The following is a 20,633-nucleotide window of genomic DNA, read 5'->3' as shown; positions in this document are numbered from 1 at the left end:
TCCATTGATGCTCAAGAAAGTTATGTTTATTTCCAAAAGCCCTTAACACATGTTAGGATTCCTATTGTAAGGATTACTTCCACGCTGACGCTTTTGTACTTTGATGGCAGGGATTTTGATGATACTGAAATATGTAGTCCGTGTGCAATTAAGGGGGGTTAAGTTATCATTTTGATAATTTGGAGACTGTTTGATAAATAGGAGCCCTCAAAGTTTATAGTTTTTGTCGATTTTTACAACTCCCTTCACGTTTGAATTTATACCTTCGAAACTATTAAAGCTATGAAATTGAGATTTTCTTTCATTAATGTTGAAAAATGTACACATCTAAATAAATTTTGTTTGCATTCCAAAAAATACCTTTTTTTATAGAAAAAAATAAAAATGTTTTTGTTCTGCAAATTTAGATCCTGCTTCAAGTATCAACAAATTTGAAAAAATATGTCCGTATACTGTGGTTTTCCCCTTTCGATTTTAGTTTTTGATTTTCCGGATGCTCAAAAACTGTAGCTAGGGCACGCTAGCAAACTTAAAAGTGTAACTTATATTATTAGCAACTACCTGAATCTGGACGCACAGCGACATTTTCCAGTGTGCAGAAGAAAAATAATGGAAAAAGTCATAAATTATGGATTGTGGTAGTTTTTAGAGTCAAAATAGTCAATCTGTAAACACTAAAGTGGATTTCGACACTTCTACTTGTGACCACCTAATAAATTTAGGAACACATGTATGCGATGCTTTCGTTATCAAACAATGTGCTGTCGCTGTGTCCCTAGACATTGAAAGTGCCTACAATATGTTACGAAGAAACAATATCCTAAGTATCCTCAAAAAACATGACCTCAAAGGAAACATCCTAAACTTTATTAGTAATTTCCTATTTACAAGAATCGTTAAAGTTAAAGTCAACAGCACTCGTTCGTCTACAGAAGCCTAAAAATGGTATTCTGTGTACCCTATCAAACCCAGTCAAAGGATTCCTAGCCGCCGACGACTTGACTCTAATATGTAAAGGGATACCATCCAGACATTGCTCTAAGAAATACTAAAGAAACTATAGGAATGCTCACTTACCTTAGGCTTTAAATTTTCTAACACCAAATCAGAAATAATTATCTTTAGTAGAAATCGACATCCAAGCATAAAATTAATACTCAACAACGAGACACTGAAACAAACAAACACAATCAAACTACTGGGACTAATTTTTGACTGCCAACTATCCTGGGAACTCAACGACGCAATATACTTAAAATAATTGCTGCAAACAACTAGGGAGCAGATCTGGACCCTTTGCTACTGACACATAAATATGATGACAAAGCTATAGTAAGATTAAAACTGGACTACACATCAGTCATTTACATCTCCGCCTATAACGAGATACTGAAGAAACTAAGTACGATACAAAACAATGCACTTAAAATAACTGTAGTGCATTTCGCTCCAGTCCCATTAATGAAATTCTCAGTTAAGTATCTGAATCACTGCTGCAGATTAGAAGGAAATACTTTCAAAGAAATATCAAAGTCGCCCCCTCCCACAAAATCCTGCGTCCCAAACATCCTCAAACAAAGCTATACTCAACCCTTACGGGCAAGAAAAAGAAGAGCACCCCTCCCATTTTACTGCAGGGTAAATAACTACTTCAACGAACTTGATATAGAAATTCAGACTATAATAATTGAAAGATTAATCTACAAAAAAGGATTTTTTCAAAAAAAGAATAGTCTCTCCCAAGATACGATCAGATCCTGATCTTAAAAATCATACTGGGACACATGAAGCTTGTCCACAAATATCTCCTCAACAGAAAAGAACCTCCAAACTATAAACCATTCAGGACCCTCCTGACAGTAGAACATATCATCGTACACTACAAAAAGTATTTCAGGGAAAGACAACAGTACAACTTAGAAACGTTTTCAGAAGACAACTTAAGGGACAATAAATATAATAAATCCAAAACCTACTACACTATCTAAAATAAACTCATTTGTACGACAAAGCATAAACCTTACGCTTGAGTCGCTAATAATCACGGCTGTTAATGCGACGTTAAACATCTGATATAAAAACAAAATGTACTAAGACTTTTTCTTGATTGCTCTTTCTTAATATATCTGTAAAACTACAAAATCCTCTGGCTTTTAATTTACCATATAGACTTGTTCTCCTTAAAGCATTATTACTGCAAAATGAAGGCAAATCGGACACTATATCATAGAATATTTTGTGATTCAATTGCGGTATCCTACCAATCCTTTAACAAATTTTGACATATATTTGTTACGCATTTTATTACTATAAAAAAGCCTAAACTAAGCAAAGACTGTGATAAATATAGGAAAAAGCTGCCTGGATAAGCGACATCAGCCAGTGTATGGATAACGTCCACTTCAACGATCTTCTTCATGGCTCTTTGTCGGATACCAGTTCCGTCACGATGCCGCAATCGATCAAGAATGATCCGAAACTATTCAAAGATGAAGTGGATATCAGGTTCAGTAGAACACTAAATTCTTGTAAGGTTCCGCAAATTCGGTCAGCTACACCAGAGCGTTTGCTCCAACGTTTGACGGATCTACGATTTCTCAGTATCGATTTTCTTAATACGTTTTTGTTGACGTACCGCGTATTTACTGATGGAGTCACAGTATTGGAGGCCCTGAAAAAAGTATTTTACGAAGCTGAACCACCGGATGCTGAGATGCCCACTGGTTCTCTTGTGTGAGTCTAATCAATTATTAATGTATCGTTATAGTTATTTTTACTTTGAGCATTTTTTCTATATTACAAGTGGAGTTCACACTGCTTGTTACTTACAGTTTGTTACGGGGTGGCTAAGACGCCTCTGGATTATGTTTAATAAATTAATATGTTCACATTCCTCTATGTAAGACTATCGAGCCGTTACTCTATTTTATCAATTGTCGTTAACAATATTATGCGAAGTGGTAGCGTAGTTACAATAACATAGCGGTTTCTAGGTAGAGGGAAAGCTGGGGCATATAATAATGTATATTATATTTATTGATTAATTATTCCGAATGGATAATGGTAAATGGGTTAAGAAATCATTTAGTCCTATACGGGCCCTGCCATACGTGATTACTTCTCGACAGGTGGAGGCTTTCAATTATATTATACCTAGAAAATAAATGAGTTGACTCAATGTAATAGAAGAACAAAAAACAAATATATTCTCAGAATTTTCTGATTTTCATAGACATTATCGACAATATTCATATCAGTTATATAATATGAAGAAAGGAAAATGTTACTATAAAAATAATGATAGAAAGAAGGTACATTATAGGAACATAACATTTATCAAGTTATTTTTCTTTTTTATTGAAAAATCCATTCAAGTACAGTTATCTATATTTAGCAAATTAACGTACGGATTGCCAGATGTACCTTTTTTTATGATCTTTCATTTATGCAATAGTATTTCATACTTTACTAATGTGTGTATTATTTTGTATTATTGTTGGTTACTTCAGTATTATTTGAATATTTATGTATACATATATGCACAGTTTTGGAAACTCCTCTGAGTATTGTATAAGAAGTACTTAGAAATTATAAATTTAAAATAATGGTTGTCGGCGACACCAGCAGCAGACAACATGTTAAATCTGCTCGATAATATAAAAATTGAAACGGGATTAGTCAGTAACAGTGACTTTGGTTACTTTAGTTTGTTGAAATTAGGAGTCACAATAATTGGTAGTACTCTTAAAGTACTATATACACTACTAATTACACTACTAATTAAACTATCGTTAGGCTATCTTAAAAAATGTACTAGAAAAAAAGCACGCGTTGAACATGAGCGGACACGTGGAAAATGTGAGCGGTCATGTGGTGTTCGTTCGTCTATCATGAGAGGGCGTTTTCTACTGTTTCGACGCGCCTCCGCGGCGAGGCGCCAGGTATCTTGCGATACCGGCGTGGAATGCGTCTTCTATTTTCCGAATCACGGCCCAGGCTAGCTCTTTACGCGGAGAGGGACGAGGTTCTCTCAGGCGTAGGGTGAGGAACGTATCTGGGATTTCGGGTTCTTACGTCAAGAACGCCAGTCGAAACACGGTTTTCTGATGTAATAAGAGATGTATTTTAGCGAGAAACGTACAAGCTTTATTCGAGATGGTTACACGCGCAGTCCCGCGAGACATGGTCGTAGGCAGTTACCCGTTTCCCGCTACAGCGATCGTGTTACAATGGTTTTCGAGCGGCGACGAGGCTGAAGCGCACGTACGGCACGCGTAAGTGAACCGCCTGCGTGGCTGCTGTTACACGAGGTTACACCAGCAAGCCGAAGGTGTACCCGCATGCGACAACCGTTTGCTATTACGCCGCTAAGCCGCGAGCTCGCTGTTTGGTCGAGCCCGCAGGTTTCCTTCCCGTTACACGGCCTACACGACCACCAGGAGTCGGCCCTCCCAAGATGTCGCGTTCGAACCGAGCTATTCCGAGTTGACCGGGGAGAACAAATGGGGAAGACCTACCACCTGCGACCTGGTCGGCGTCCCGTACAAGAAGAAGGCCAAGATCGCCGAGTGCGGCAGGATCTCGGCACGCGACGCTTTCCCCACCATGCCCCGATTGGCTCGCTCGTGTCGCGCGATCTTGCGACCAATAAATATTAGCGCCGTTCGAATGACGATTGTTGATTGGCAGGGACTCCCTGAGTCCCCCTGGAACACTTTTTGCGGCGAGAATCCGAGACGCAGTATTAAGGTCGAGTCACACATCCGGGCGAGCCGGGCCGGGCTGGGCGAGATGAATCCTTTGTTTTTAAATGGAGACGTTCACACATATCCGTCCGGGAAAAGCCGGGATTGTGCCCGGATTGTGCCCAGACGGGCCGGGCCAAAAACTATCGGTTCCTTATTTTTTAATGGACCCATTTACACTTGGTCCGACCGGGAGTGTCCGGGTTTGTCTGGGAAAAATAAAATTCGTTGACAACGAATGTCCCTATCGGTTGCCGCCCGAGCATTTCAGGCGGATCCTTTTTTTATGACTTGATTGGTCCCTGGGTCAAACCCCTTGGAGTCTGTACAGCGGGGATTCAACAACAAAAGCAAACGTGGGTGTAGTATCTATTACCGAAACATTATTTCTATAATTGCACAGTTGATGTTGGCAGAATTGCAATTAATAAAATGCTAATATTTTTCTGATGAAAATGACACCAAACAGGATTATATATTATCTTAAGGGGGCAGACTCCTTCGGGGCCTACTCCGAATCGATCGAAGCGCTGTTGCGAAAAAACGGGCATTAGTGAAAACATATAATTTATACATGCGACATTTGATAATGTGGCATCTAGCGTTATCCTGTTGAATTACAAATGAGAAGTGCGAAGGTATAATTGCCAAATCGCATCGTAGGAAAGTTCTGTCACACTGTTGCCACATCAATTACAATTTTATGCATCAGTAAATCTCTACTGAATACGCCTTGAGCCGATATTTTGCTTCATACGGAATATAGAAAAGGACGGTGCGAGCGAGAAAGAAAGAGTATCACGAATGAAACAATACATATGTGCCCAAAATTATGAAAGTGGTCTAAGAAAGAACATTTTCGTATGAGATTCACACAAAATTTCACATTTATAATAAATGTTCATTAATCAAGACTAATTATAATGTTACGTAATATAAAAATATTTTCTAATTTATTTAAGTGTAATCCTTTCAATATCCCAAAATAAGAAATATACAATTTAGACCACTTTCATAATTATGGGCATATATATATACTAATATGTGAAATCCTAAAACTTATATATATAGAACAAATAATTCATTAAATTCATGCTATTCATTCAATCATTCATTCATACTTTTTAAGAAATAAACAAACGAAATTATTTTAATTTTTTTTATTTAAAAATAAAAATGTTATGAGTGGTATAATTGTAATCTGTGAAAAGGTATACAAAAATTAGAATTATTTAAAATAAAAATTGAAAACAAAAAAAAAATTAAAAGCTACTACGAGATTCGAACCAGGCACCTACAGATTATGAGGGAATGCCTAATTCATACTCAACTAAGATACTTTCGTGTAAAATTAGTGGATTAAACTATAACTTCTGGAACAATTCCAATTGTTTGTTTATAGTAAATAATAACTATTGAAGAATAATGATTTGTAAATCACCTTTACTTGCTACATTTTCATCGATGCAAGTGTCACTCACACTGAACCTCTCGTACTGTTTGCAACGAGTGCAAGACGTTGCGAGTATTCATTAGCAATGTTATAATTTATACATTTAGTGAACAATAAACAACATGTATCATAATATAATGACAAAAACATTATAGGGGTATATATTTTTCGTAAAACCACTCGTTTCAGGGTCCAATTTCGCACAAAATGCAGTTTAACTAGGAATGCTATTATTTTCTTTATAACGTAAAAATTCAAAATTCTATTTTAGCCGTATTTTGTGTTTTGGTTCATAGTATTTGCATACAAATTTGCAAAACGATCGATCAGCATGTTGTCAGTGAAAACAACGACAATATACTATTTTTTAATATATTTTTTAAATAAATTGATATTTTTAAAAACTATTTACACAGGTGGATTCGTCGTTCAAAAATACACAATCGCCCCATTTATATCATTTTGCTGTACGCACTAGTTTTGGAGATATTAAACGAAATATGTTTTCCACCCCCAACTTTGGGGGTGGTTTTCATACCCTTTAGATGAATTAGAAGCAATAAAAAAAAATACGTGTCGAATATTTTCGGCTATTCTACAATCCTACAAAGTTTCATCAAAATCGGAGACTTTCACCTCGCGATGTTTCCGTATTAGTAAGAATCAAAATCGCGGCTGGAGTTGGATTCGTTCAAGTTTTCCTGATGGGCAGAATTGTAATATGTACATACATATATGTGGCAACAGCGTGACCAAACTTTCAATACGTTTTGGCAACTAAGCCTTTCTTGCGTCTGTATTCGTGTATTCGATGAATACGCCATTCAGCTGTCAAATTCTAGATTACATTTACCGACTGATCTGTATTTTTATCGATGCTAATGGTAATATGACCAAATTGATTGAGATATACCATTAACGCTTCTAACGGCAAATCGTTGAACTATTTTTGTGTCAAAACGGGTATACAACGAAAATTACGCTTTACGCCTTCAAGAAGTGTTAAATTGAGAAAAATCGCATTTCCACGATATTGTGCTAATTCAAGGAAGGGTGCTCTGGTGTGCTATGAGTGAAAAAACCATTAAATCGTGAGATATTTGCAAAAATGTCACTTCGGCAGCCATCTTGCTCGTTTACAACAGCGTCTGTTTCATGCTTACAGTTTGTAATTTTACAGTTTTCTCAACGTATAGTGTTTATTGGAGTTTAAATGGACCAGAGCACCCTGTAGTGAAGTCTACTCGTGGGTTCTGTACCCGCGAAAAATTCATTTATGCAAGTATCGAGACGTAAAGCGTAATTTGCGAAACCGTTTGTCTCTCTCGCTCATCGCGTATACGTGTATGACTTTCTTTGCTTGTGTGAGCGCACGCACACAGCTCAAAACACAAGGAGTCTGCCCCCTTAAAGGATTTTAATAGAGGGGTAATACACGATAGAATACATGTATGATAGATATCATAAAAATCCTTTGCAGGAGAATAGGCTTATTGTTTTACAATGTGTCATAAACCGGGTAGGGGAGGTTTCGCTGCTGCTCCAGGCGAAGGTACTGACCGCCGACCGCTTACCTTTCCCGTGTTCCATCAGTTTTATAGAATATAAATTTAAAAAAAAAAGTTCGCGTGGAATGACCCGAATGTTACAAAATTTGCAAATCCATTCTATGTTCCTTTACCAATATTGCGAACTCGTTCGTACAAAACCTGATACTTTTTCGTGTAACTTGTTGGCGATACAATTATCGCAGGGTAAGTTAATTAAATTGAACGCTGTATCGGAGTCCACCGACCCGACTACAGTGCGCCGCGCTATGAATTTGGAATTTTTTTAATACAGTAAATGTATTGTTATAGTGTAGGTTCTTCTAATTTATACATAGGATACTCCAACTGAAATTGTCACCTCAACTTGTATTATTATAATTATTCGCAGCAAGGAATACTTAGATGGATAAATGTAATGTGCAATAATTGTATTCTGTAATACTGCACGAGCAGAAATTAAGTCATTACTTTAACGTACTATATTTTTCGTCGTGTAATGCGAGAAGAACATACGTAACTCTTGCGTCTTGCAAGTAAGCATCGGTATTTTGTAGTCGAAAGAAAACGGCAGGTAGCTGGCTGGTGGCCCATAACAACCTAAGGATCGTGTACCGTTCCAAATTTCACCTATACTTACCGATAATTGCAAGTTTAACGGGTGCCTCGTTATAAAACAGTAACATGGTAAACTCAAAAGCTCCACCTCGCGGGTTTTTCTACTGTTTCGAATATTCAAAGGTGTCGTGGAAAAAATTCAGTTAATTAGTGACAGTTGAACGTGGTGCTGCGAAGAAAGTGTAGAGCCTCTATCTTGACTTTCCTGTACTGCATAGACAAAACGTAAGTTTTATTCTATGAAAATAGACTTCAAAATAATGAAGGGAAAATACAGTAAAATGTGCCTCCATTGTATATTAACTAATATTTCGTTTTTTTAGTAATAAGCATGGATTGTGAAAAATTAATTGAATTGGTTTGGCAAGAATCTGTGCTGTACGACTAAACAAATAAGAGGTATATGGACACCGCCTACAAGATGCAAATTTGGAGCAGAATAGGAGCAGAGATGAATGACAGTGGTAAGTTACAGGGGTTGCAGGCTTAAATGCTTATGACAGTTTTCTAAAAAATGGTTCAGTTTTGAGCCCAAGTTATATAGAAGTTTTTTCTTTACATTCACGTGATCTATCACCTCTTCAAATTTTTGTAATACTATCTCAAACACTCTATGTTATACTAGATACAAAACAGTATATTGGATTTTGCTGAAATTTCATTATATTATAATATTATAATATTTGTAGGAGTAGCATGCAAAACAAGATGGAACAACATAAGGGACCAATATAGAAAGGCCTTGTGAAAATCGGAGGGACGAAGCGGTCAAGCTGCACGGTCTATGAAATCATACAAATTTTCAAACCAACTGTCATGTTTAAATTATCATATGACCGAGAAGGACACCATTTACAGTATACCAAATAATGCACCAAATCGTACTAATAGTAGGGAAGTGCCCATTGTGCAAGAAACGGTGGAAGAAGCAGAATCTGCCACAATTGAAAATACTCAGGACACAACAGCAGAGTAGTAAACAGGAGACAAATCAGAGCCATTTTACAGTAGCCAAGAATCCATACCAAGGAAAAAGAATGATCAATCTGCATCTTCAAAATTACTGGAGTACTTAATGAAAAAAAATCAAACTCGGCCATCTGTATCCGACAAATTTTTCGATACAATTAAATTAATGGTCGAAAAACTTCCTCCGATTAAACAAAGCATATTACGCAGTAAGATTGTTAATTTAGTACAAGAATGCGAATTCGATGCACTCCGCGAGGAGGATAGAAGGATGGAAGAAGATAATTTAGGAGAAGAAGGATTAGGAGAAAGCTCATCTACATGTCAACAATTTTACAATGATTTTGACCCACAATAACATAGAAAACAGTATATTGTTTTATATATATACACACATGCTGATCCACAAGTCAACAATTTTACAATAATTTTGACCCACAATAACATAGAAAATAGTATATTGTTTTATATATATACACACACGCACGAACGAATGCACATACACTAGATTATATTATACATTGTTAAATTTATAATATTAGATTTACATTGTTGATTTATAATATTAGCTTATATAATAAATTTTTAAATTTAGAAATAATAGATAATTTTACAGATTTAAAACCTATTATTTTGCCAGGCTACGGCTCCTTCTTCATTAAAATATTCTTTTAATATCTCCCTCACTTGAAATGCAGCTCTGGCGGAATTGCCACTTTGTAGCGGCGAATTTTGCAAAGCCACATTTGCTTCTGAAGATGATGTGGATGCCGTGGGAGCGTCTACATTACTAGTGGAAACATTTTTCCCATCGTGTTTGCGAATAAAATTTTGTAGAATACACGTGGACAATATAAAATAATCAATATTTGCCTGTGAACACTCAATGCGCCGATTATAAATTCTAAATTTTTAAGACAATATACCAAAAGTATTTTCTACCACCCTTCTTGTTCGCGACAGACGGTAATTATAAATTACTTTCTAAGAGTCTTCCATTTATTGTGCCGGATATGGTCTCATCAAGTACGTTTTCAAAGGGAAAGCTTTGTCTCCAACTAAAACAAATGTAGCTTTTTTCGTCAAGTTCCGTAACGATGTTTCTTTCGGGACATTAAAAGTTTCACGTTCCAATGCTTTTCCAAAATTGGAATGCGAAAAAATTCCACCATCGCACTCTACGAGTCTTTTACTACTTAAACATTCCATCATCGAACCCTACGTCTACGGCAAGAAAATTATACCGTGCATCGACAACAGCCAACAGAATAATTGAAAATGTTTTTTTTATAGTTGAAATATTGCGTCCCGGTATTTGCAGGAGCTTTTATAACTACGTGCTTCCTGTCTATCGCACCAATGCAGTTGGGAAAGTTCTACAGGTCATTAAATTCTTTGGCGATTTCCTTCCATCTTTCTTCACTTGGCAGTGACTTTGTTTCCTGCATGAGGCATTCCACTATTGCTCTGCATGTATCGTTCACAATCGTGTGTACCGTGCTTTGGCCGAGGCGATACGTGAATGAAATTCTTTTCTACGAATCGCCAGTTGCTAGAAATCTAAAACAAAATTAAAACATAATATTACGTGAAGCGTAAATATTAAATAATAAAGAATAACAGTTATGGGATAATGAATCTGAAACGGAACTCCAATAAAGTAATACAAGTACTTGGTATAAACAATTAAATTTTTTGTCCATTTAACTCACCTTAGAGTAACTGCCAATCGTTCCTGGGGGGTGATAGATAATCTCCATCGCGTATCTTTCTTTTTTATGCTGTGTTCTATCTTAGATAATAATATTTCAACTGTACATCTTGACATTCTAAAATATTCCGCAAATTTTACTTCGTCGTCGATTAATTCTTTGTACAATGTTACAAATTCACCTTCACTATTTCTTTTCTTCCATGCATCATGGACCCACTTTTTTTTTACACTGCCCTCTTCCTTTTCTTCCTTGTGTTCCTCCATAATTGTCATCAATACAATTAATTCCTCGTCAGAAAAAGAAGCCATAAATGTTTCTTCTCGTACACGACTCTTGAGAACCAACTGTATTCCTACTCGGTCAAGAGTACTCTGAGGTATAGTTATGCGATCTACGACGCGACGGCTAAACACTCGGAAAGTCCTGGAGAGGCTCTGCGACGACCGGCCCGGATCGCCCGGATATGTGTGACTCGACCTTTAGACGTCGCACTTTCGGGATCCGCTGCCATCATCTACCCGCGAGACGGCTCCCATAGCAACGTCCCTGCGCCTCTCCGCTAAGGACTTCTCCCCGGAACACCGGGCGAGGTGGCCAACCTCGCGCGCGTTGGCTGGTTCCCATCCATCGGTGCGTCCTCGTACAACCGTGGTGCTGCCCTCCCATCGTGTGTTCTCCCTGAGTTGGCTTGATGGGCCACGACAGCCTCCCAATTTAGGCGTCGCGTCACTCCCCGGGTGGAGTGACTCTGGAGCGGCTGGTACCTTGGTCGCTCCCGGATTCCGAAGATTCGCCGCAAGAGATCGTGTCGGTGGCTGCGTTGTTGTCTCGCACCTGTCTCCTGTCAATGCTCGCATCTAGGCCGCCGAAATAACCATGATAGCTTGACCGTAAAAGAGGTGTTAGTAACGCGTTAGATTTCCGATGGTGCGGACTAAAGGCCTCTCTTGCCTCGGGAAGGGTTCGACCTTTTGACTGACACTTATGTAGTGAAAGAAATGTTGAAACATTTGTTGAACCGATAAATATAATTTAAATCATATCATGTTCGGTATCATTTCAATCAGAAAATTCTCCCCAGTATGACAATGAAATTTTTATTCACAAAAAATCAAAAATGAAAAAGTTTATATCTTCTGATGACGTTACGTTGTCTCACTGATACGCGAGACATTCAAACCCCTGCGGGGCCTCGATTTTCAGTTTCTCTCTCTCCTTCAATCACCGTCCTTTTCTGCATGAAAAACAAACCTGACCCTCATTCACTCTCAAGTAATCTGATACCGAAATTCATAATACCTACTCGATAGTCGAACCGGACCAGTCCTAAAGTTGATACCACTATCGCGAGAATACTGTATTTTGCTTCTTCACGGAAACTCTCCTGAAATCGGGCAAAGGAGACCTTTTTTTTATGACCCGGAACTCAGGTCAATAGGAACTCAGATCAAACCTCTTGAACGACTCGCACCAACGGTTCTAAATACGTTAGTTCTAAAGACAAGGATCTCAATAACGCTACAAAGTCTTAAAAGCTAATTCTATTTGTTTAAACATAATGTTGCGTTTTTTATGTTAATCTGTAAGTGTCAAATTATGAGCAGATTCTGTTTCAACGGAACGTTTGAATTTTTCATGTTTCGTTTACTATTTGAAAGAACAATACGCAATTTGTAATTCTTTTAAAATTAATTTCATTACTTTAATACGGTAAAAACTAAAATCAATCATTAAATAAAAAGACAACTTTGTTGGATATGTATACAGAAATTACTTGTTATGCTTGGAATTACTATAAAATATATTTTATATAAAAAATGCAAATGTTATTTCCATCATTTTTTCATTCTCACTAATATTTTCCTGAAGAGTATAATTATCGCAATTATGTTTGCATAGTTCTCGTATTAAAAATTTCTTGAAGCATACGATTACTTATTTATTGAAATTTATTAATAAAATATGGGATATAATCTATTTTTTTTAATGCAGTTTTAAGATTCAAAGTAGTTTACGATTGAAATATTGGCGAAACAAGTAAAATTTTCTGACTGAATCCGTAATGTCGAGAGGGACACGAAAATGGTAGAGCCCCGTTTGACTAGCATCGAAAAATATATTGGATGTAAGGTTTATTCGTAATTAGTCAGTAACGTCTGGTCTAGGCGTTCTTCTACACTGAGTCGCTGCAACTTTAACCATGACTTGCATGCTTGTCAAAAAAATGGATCTTTCAATGTTTTGTGAAAATAAAACTAAACATTTTTTAAAATTGTTGTTTTATTTCAAAAAGTAAGGGTCTAGGAGAAAATTTGACTATACCACGCGATAGAGCAAACCTTTCTACTAAGGAAGGCATCAGGCGAATGTCCAAAATTATTTTTGTTTTCAATATAGAAATAAAAGAGTTTGGCGAAACGCGCGGCAGCGACAGTGGTACTCAATGACGTCAATGCGTAAAGGGACCGCTGAACGGCAGGCGGTAGGCGAGGCGTCCTCCGCGCGCGCCGCTGTCATTGAGTACCACTGTCGCCGCCGCGCGTTTCGCCAAACTCTTTTATTTCTATATTGAAAACAAAAATAATTTTGGACATTCGCCTGATGCCTTCCTTAGTAGAAAGGTTTGCTCTATCGCGTGGTATAGTCAAATATTCTCCTAGACCCTTACTTTTTGAAATAAAGTGAAGAATATCAGCAAAAATGGGTGCGTTTTGGGTGTCCTTTTCACTTTAATTGTTATTTAAACCTATTTCGATGTTTATAATCTAATAAGTATTTATATTATTTTATTCGGGAGAGTCCACATTTCGTGCAAAGAGCAACTAAATAACTACTACGGTAAAAGCAGAAAAAAATCCCAAAGTTGAAAATTTATCATTTTTTTCAAAATTGATTTTTTCAAAAACTGTACGTTCTGGGGGGAAACGGTTTGCAGACTAGTAATCAGCACGTCGAAATCTATAAGAAATGTTTATTCACGCTTACAAAATCGAAAAAAAGTCAAAATTTGTCGAACAGTGTTATACTTACATGTATACAAAATTGTATATGAAGCTTAAATGTTTAGCAGACCAATGTATTTTAATAAAATATCAAGTAGAACAAACAGCATTTGCCATTAGATCTAATGTAATTATTAAGGTGCGGCTCCATTGAAGCACCAACGAGCAGCATTTTATTGCCGTTCCATATTTCTTGAGAAGTCACCGCTTCTTGTCGTAATTTCTTTATGTTTCTGCCACTGGTGACAATGTCGCTGCTTGTTGTTTGTTTCTATTTACAAGACAAACAGATGTTTTTTCAATCTGTACGCTTTGTCACCCGATTTTGTAGCTGATGAAACGAATACGGTTCATACGTACGTGGACAACTTGTTGCCGCCAACGAATGCAACCTACGTATTTCAAATATTCCTCGGACTATGTTGCTTCAGTGTGGACAAATGTTTTCATAGGTTACAGTTGATTAGAAACCTTTTGAAAGCAACAACAAGAAGCGACAAGATGCTGCTCGTTGTTACCTCAGTCGAGTCACACATTTACGATGTCATAATTAGTACGTATTGTTTTATGTTGCGTTAACAAGTTCTTCTATAGAACATATTTTTACTTGCAGATCTTTAGATCTTTTGAGTGTAAATGCACCAGATGCACAGTCACAGACGGACGATCGAAGAAGAAGTAGTATTTCACCTCGAAGAACTAGTGGTGCTAGTTCAGTTTCTGGTATAGTACTTCTCAATTTTATTGTATAATTATTATTATTGTACAGTGTATTACGTCATAATATTACTAAATTAAAGTAATAATAAATAATAAATTAAAGTAGTTCCATACAAGTAGAAATTATGCTGTTTTTGTGCTGATTCACACTATCCGTTTAACCTACGGTAGGCTAGCTTCTGCGCTAGCGCAGTACGAATGTCAGCTGACGGTCACGTAGAGGTCACCATCTAAAACCCGTTGGAAAAAAATTTGACGGAGGCTAGTCTGCCACCACGCTGGCTAGATTATATTTTTCAAATATATTTTTCAATTTCCTTAAACATTATTGATTCTATCTCTTTACACGATTTTGTGATTCACTGATTTTGATAGATTTCTACACTGAAGAATATGGGCGCACAAGCAAAAATAGAACTAGCTATTAACAAGGAAAAAATGTTGTACCCATTTTCCATTGAATTTTTCTTAAAATAATAGCAGTTGGTGTCTTATGTTTTACATACGTAATTATACACACAAACTTTCATATACTGCACTTATATATTTAGCTTAAACAATGCTTTAATTACTTCATTCACACGATTAACTATAATAGTGCCACTATAAAAGTGAAACTGGGCTTCACAATAAATTTGAAAACCTTATCTCTATCAATCCCAACAATGTGGCCTGACTAGCCAAATCGGGTCTGACGAACTTCCCCGAGGTCGTAGTCTAAATGAACCCTACTATCAAGCAGTTGAATCTCCTGTAGAAATGGGGATGGCGAATTGGTGATAATTTGGAACGTATTTACTAATGTAATTCTGTTGTTGTGTTCACTATTGTCTCTGATACATTACAAAGCTACATGTCCAAAATTACTTAAGACAATACTGTGCTTGGTACATTATACATTACGATGTAAAATAAAAAGTATTCATAGATATTTATACAGAATGTAACAAGTATACGTTGACATGTTTTAAAGGGGGTAGGGTGTCCCAATTGGAGCATCCCAAATATCCTATAACATAGTGTCCGATCTGCCTTCGTTCTGCAGTAATAATGCTTCAAAGTTTACATGTCTATACGTTAAACTAACAGTGAGAAGAGTTCTTAATTTTGCAGATGCATTGAGAAGGAGCAATAGAAGAAACAAGTTTCGATATATTTTGTTCCATTTCTTACAGTTTAATTTTTATAATGTTTTAAAGGTCGAAAATGCTTGTGGAAAAGAACATAAGTAACATACACAGGTGAAGTATAGACTAAAAAGTTGCTGGCATTCACAAATCAGGGACTATTTACAGTAGTGTAACGCCCCTGTGGTTACACCCGACGCTCTACAAAACTGTGGTTGTACTTTGAGAAGCTATACCTGAGCCTTATCAAGGTCGCTGCTGCTGAGCCGACAGTTTAGAATTTGCCCTATTTCGCATATAACATATTCGACGTTACCGGAGAAGCCTTTCTTGAGCAGGAAGAATCTCTATTAGATCTGTTGCAGCGGTATATGGAAAGAACACCAATAATTTGTGCAGCAATTCGAAATCGCACGTAGCGGTCAGCCAGATCGCATACTGTTTTGTTTCAGTTTCGACTGCCAACGTTCGATGGTTTTAATATCAAGTGGTTATCACTGATCCTGAAAGACAAGTCACTCAAACATACGGAACTCACTATTTAAAGACTGGCATTTAAGATAAAGCTGCATTTCTTTTTAAAAATTTTCCAACCTGCGAGAGTAATTTTTTCTGAGCCTAGAATAGTCCAAAAAAAAAGATTTCAGCCAGGAGTAGAATTCAAAACTCAATACCTTTAACTTTATGGATTTACCGGTTAAAAAGTTCTATGTATGTAAAACCTAGCAGATTTAGCGTATTTGACAGACGACTTTAACGTATTATTAGTTACCATTCGTAATCTGCTTCGCTGATGTTTCCAGTTAGTAAAATATTTATAAGTGGACTATTGTTTAGAATTAAAAATAGAGAAATGCATTTCATTCAATGCTAACCATGCACCCCACATCTCACACATTACCTCGTATGAACCACACACCCAAGAAACACACATATTTTTGTAAAGTGTTTGTAACGTGTTGTACCGTGTTAGGAGGCCGCAAACTCCCCACTCGGGAACTCCCACACGCGAATTCTCCACACACAAGAGGCAGTTAGTCATCGTCGCGGCCGCAATGCGGCACTGCGAAACTCGCAAGACAATTCGTGACACTGTAACAATATAAAGCGCCACGAAAGCGGCAAATAGGGAGAGCGTTCTATCGCACGTAGGAGCAGCTCCACTACTGAGCAGAACTCTACTCCTTGTTACAAACAACTCGGCTAAGTATAAACATTACAGACAATTGTCCGGTAATAGTTAAAAATCGAAAAAGTCAACACCCAAGGGCAAACTGCCTCTGGGCAGAGTTCACAACTCAAGGGACGCTCCCGGCCTGTAGAAGGCAAAGAAAGCAAAAATTACGGATCCGACGACGATCGCTCTGAAGGCATTCAGGAGCCAGTTTGACCTTATGAGGGACTCAGCTCCAAAGGAATCGGCTACGGAGACCATACGGAGCACTCCAAAACAAGTTATCGTAAACCATATGAAGGATCAGCCTAAGTTTAATAATCTCCCTTCTGCCTCGGGGATCAAATTAATCAACACACAAATTAGAACCTCGCCCACTAATATGGACTATGAAAACATACCGAACATCACAACACATAACCGATTTGACATATTGAATTCCTTCATCACTTCGACTTCTGTCACTCCCGAAAACACCAACCTCATTCGTCAGACAGTTAGCCCACAAGATACCAAAGGAGAAAAACCTCCCCCTATTTACATTAAAAAGTTTGATGGAGACATCGTGAAATTATTCAAATCACTGGAGTCAAATTATGGAAAAGAATTTAACCTCAAGTTTCTGGGTAAACAGGTTAGAATCCAACTAACAAAGGTCGACGACTTCTCTAACCTGAAACAAAAATTGATTGCAGGAAGCACACCTTTTCACATTTTCACATTAAACTCTCAGAAACATTCAACTGTTGTGCTGAAGGGACTGGCTGAAGTTCCTATTGATACCCTAAAGGAAGAAATTGTAAAATACGGTCTAACACCTACTCACGTTTCCGTCCTCAGGCCAGCCAAAAACACCTCTGTCTACTGCTCATACAAAATCTCACTTCCCATGGGAACATCTCACAATGAAATAAATAAAATCAGATACATTTTCTACACCAGAGTGTACTGGGAAATATTCAACTCAAAAAAGTCGTACGCCCAATGTTTTAGATGTCAGTCCTTTGGACACTCCTCGGCTAACTGTAACTTGTCCCCAAAGTGTGTAAAGTGTGCAGGTAATCATCTTACCAAAGAATGCACGAAAGTCCCAGAGACTCTCCCAGTCTGCTCCAACTGCTCAGGTAATCACACAGCTAATTACTCCAAGTGTCCGGCGCTTGAGAAATACCTAAATCGAAGAAATGGTAAAGGAGGACAACGTGTGCAAGGGTTAGAAGCCCCAGCCATAAATCAAGAGAACTGTCCAACCCTTCCTAAAACTAAACAATACATGCCACCCTCCGCAATAGCTATGTATAAACTACCAGTCTCATACAAGGAAGTACTCCACCCTTATTCAATTGGACCTTCGCTAGTTACTCCTGGCACCAACTCCATCATGGAAACCTTCAACGTGTGCGAAGAAATTAACAATATTTGCGATATGGACGCTCTTTTCAATGCAGCCAAACTGCTTCTCTCTAAGTTAAAGAAATGCAGCTCCAACGCGGAAGAACTCATGGCATTTTTGAAGTGGCCCAGACTCTCGACTAATGTCCGCGCTTCCTAACTTTTTACTCTGGAACGCTGGTTCTCTAAACAAAAGAAGGGACGAACGTATGCTAGTGCTACAGAATAATCAAATTCATCTAGCTCTCATAACCGAGACTTGGCTCAACCCAAATGCTGACTTCTCCATACCTGGCTATAAGGTTGTAAGGAAAGACAGAGGAACCAACTCAAGGGGCGGCGTGGCAATACTGATCCACAACTCTCTCTCATTTACCACCATCTCAAATCCATATCTGGACACTAACTCGTCCTTCAAGAGCATCTTCATCAAGTGCTCACACCCATCCATTTACATAGGGGTGGTATGTAATCCGCCTAACAATAATTTAAGCTCTGCGGACCTTGATGCATTCACTGGGATAGGATCTCCATTCATAATTGGCGGCGACTTCAACGCGAGGCACACCTCCTGGCGAAACTGCAACAAAAATAAAAGTGGTATTACACTTTAGAATCACGCCAATAGAGGTCCCTATCAAATTATCGCTCCACAAAAGTTCACCTTCCAAGGTGCACCTACACAGAACCCGTCTACACTGGATATCTTCTTGGTTCATCATCAAAAATACATTGAGTGTGAAGTCAAGGATAACTTTATGACGCAACATAGGCCAGTTACCCTACGGCCCACTGAAAACGCAATGAGACCTGGATGAACTAGAAACACGGACTGGAAAAAATACAATCTGATTACCCACAATTACAAACTCCAGACTCATCTCACCACGGTAATCGACATAGCCAACTGCATCACCAAGTTTGTGACCACGCTGTGCGTGGTTGTCGGGGGGAGCGAGGAAGAAGGTGCCGCCACAGTCAAGCGCCGGGTTCGTGTAGCGAATGAAGGGAGTCAGCTACATCTCGGTTTTTAAACAGTCCTTTATTGCTTTCTAGTTACGCGCGGCGGGAGAGGCCGGATGCCCCTCGTGTACGATTCGGAGTGGGAGCCGCTGCTCCTTCTCGGCGAGTGGGGAGTCCTACCTAGTCGCTCGCGTTGGGAGTCGTAGCTCCCCGGTTAGTCGGCGTCGGTAGGTTGGGAACCGCTGTTTCCTACGGCATGCGGTAGATGGGATCTGGTATCCCCAACGGCGGTGTCGGTGAATGTTGGGAGCCGCTGCTCCACGCTGTGCTTACAGTACGCAGGGAAGTAGGATCATTGGGATTGGAATCTGAGGTTGGCGCTACATGTCACGGCGGCTACGCCACCCGTTGACCTTGGGCCGAAAAGTCCGTTGCCTGTGTCCACCGGGCTACACCACGGGTGATGCACAGAGACCCGAGGTTGGTGAGGCGGAGATGTAACTCTCCCGTCGAGGATCACGGTTATTACCACAAGGAGCAGTTGGAACACCACCTCCAAGGGTCCGTTGGAGGACTGAGGACAGTCTATTACAAAAGAGAGAACCAGCTGGTGTGCTCGTTGCGGTATCGCTCGCTGTAGGCACGCTCGGTAACTGGAACTCTCTGCCGCCTGGTCCGGCCTGCCCGCCTTTTATTCTCGCGGTGTGCGATTTCACTCTCGAGATCACGAGACTCCGCGGTTGCCGCCTGGCGGCCGCGGCGCGAACCAGGGCGGCCTCGAGTGGGGAGTTCGCGGCCTTCCTCTTACTCGTTACAAGTTTAACAAATTTATCATCACCTCTGCCAGAAAGGCCTCGGAAGCCATTCCCACCAACGATGGCATATCCATGGACTCCCTATGAACGACATACATTCGCCGGAGGAGAAAAGCCAGGAAAAACTGGCAGAAGACTGGTAATTTATATTTTCATTCAGTCATGAAGTTATACTCCAACGAAATTCTAAAGCGAATTTCTAACATCCGCTCTGAAAAATGGAACTCTCATCTCAAATCTCTGGATAAGGCTGATCCAACCTTCTGGAGAGCCTACAAAGTTTCAACTCACACTCCCACAATTATTCCACCCCTCAACGTAAACGGAGCACTCACTCCGGGCGACAGAGAGAGAGCAGACGTCCTGGCAGCCTCCTTCGCCGCACCCATTTCC

At 38.8% G+C, this 20,633-nt stretch overlaps 1 protein-coding gene across 5 annotated transcripts in view; it reads left to right on the top strand.

Moving 5' to 3' along the window:
- The window catches only part of LOC143187526 (ras-specific guanine nucleotide-releasing factor 1), a 245,855-nt gene that overhangs the window by 107,593 nt on the left and 117,629 nt on the right, over positions 1-20,633 (top strand). For all 5 annotated transcript variants that reach the window (XM_076391739.1, XM_076391740.1, XM_076391741.1 and 2 more), the window contains 2 exons: positions 2,351-2,733; positions 14,663-14,772. In XM_076391739.1, coding sequence (XP_076247854.1) covers positions 2,351-2,733; positions 14,663-14,772 — 493 coding nt within the window. The remainder of the gene's footprint in view (positions 1-2,350; positions 2,734-14,662; positions 14,773-20,633) is intronic.

This window comes from Calliopsis andreniformis, unplaced genomic scaffold (assembly GCF_051401765.1).
Source record: "Calliopsis andreniformis isolate RMS-2024a unplaced genomic scaffold, iyCalAndr_principal scaffold0048, whole genome shotgun sequence".
In the NCBI taxonomy this organism is placed as follows: domain Eukaryota; kingdom Metazoa; phylum Arthropoda; class Insecta; order Hymenoptera; family Andrenidae; genus Calliopsis; species Calliopsis andreniformis.
This window is presented reverse-complemented; position numbering and strand designations above follow the sequence as displayed.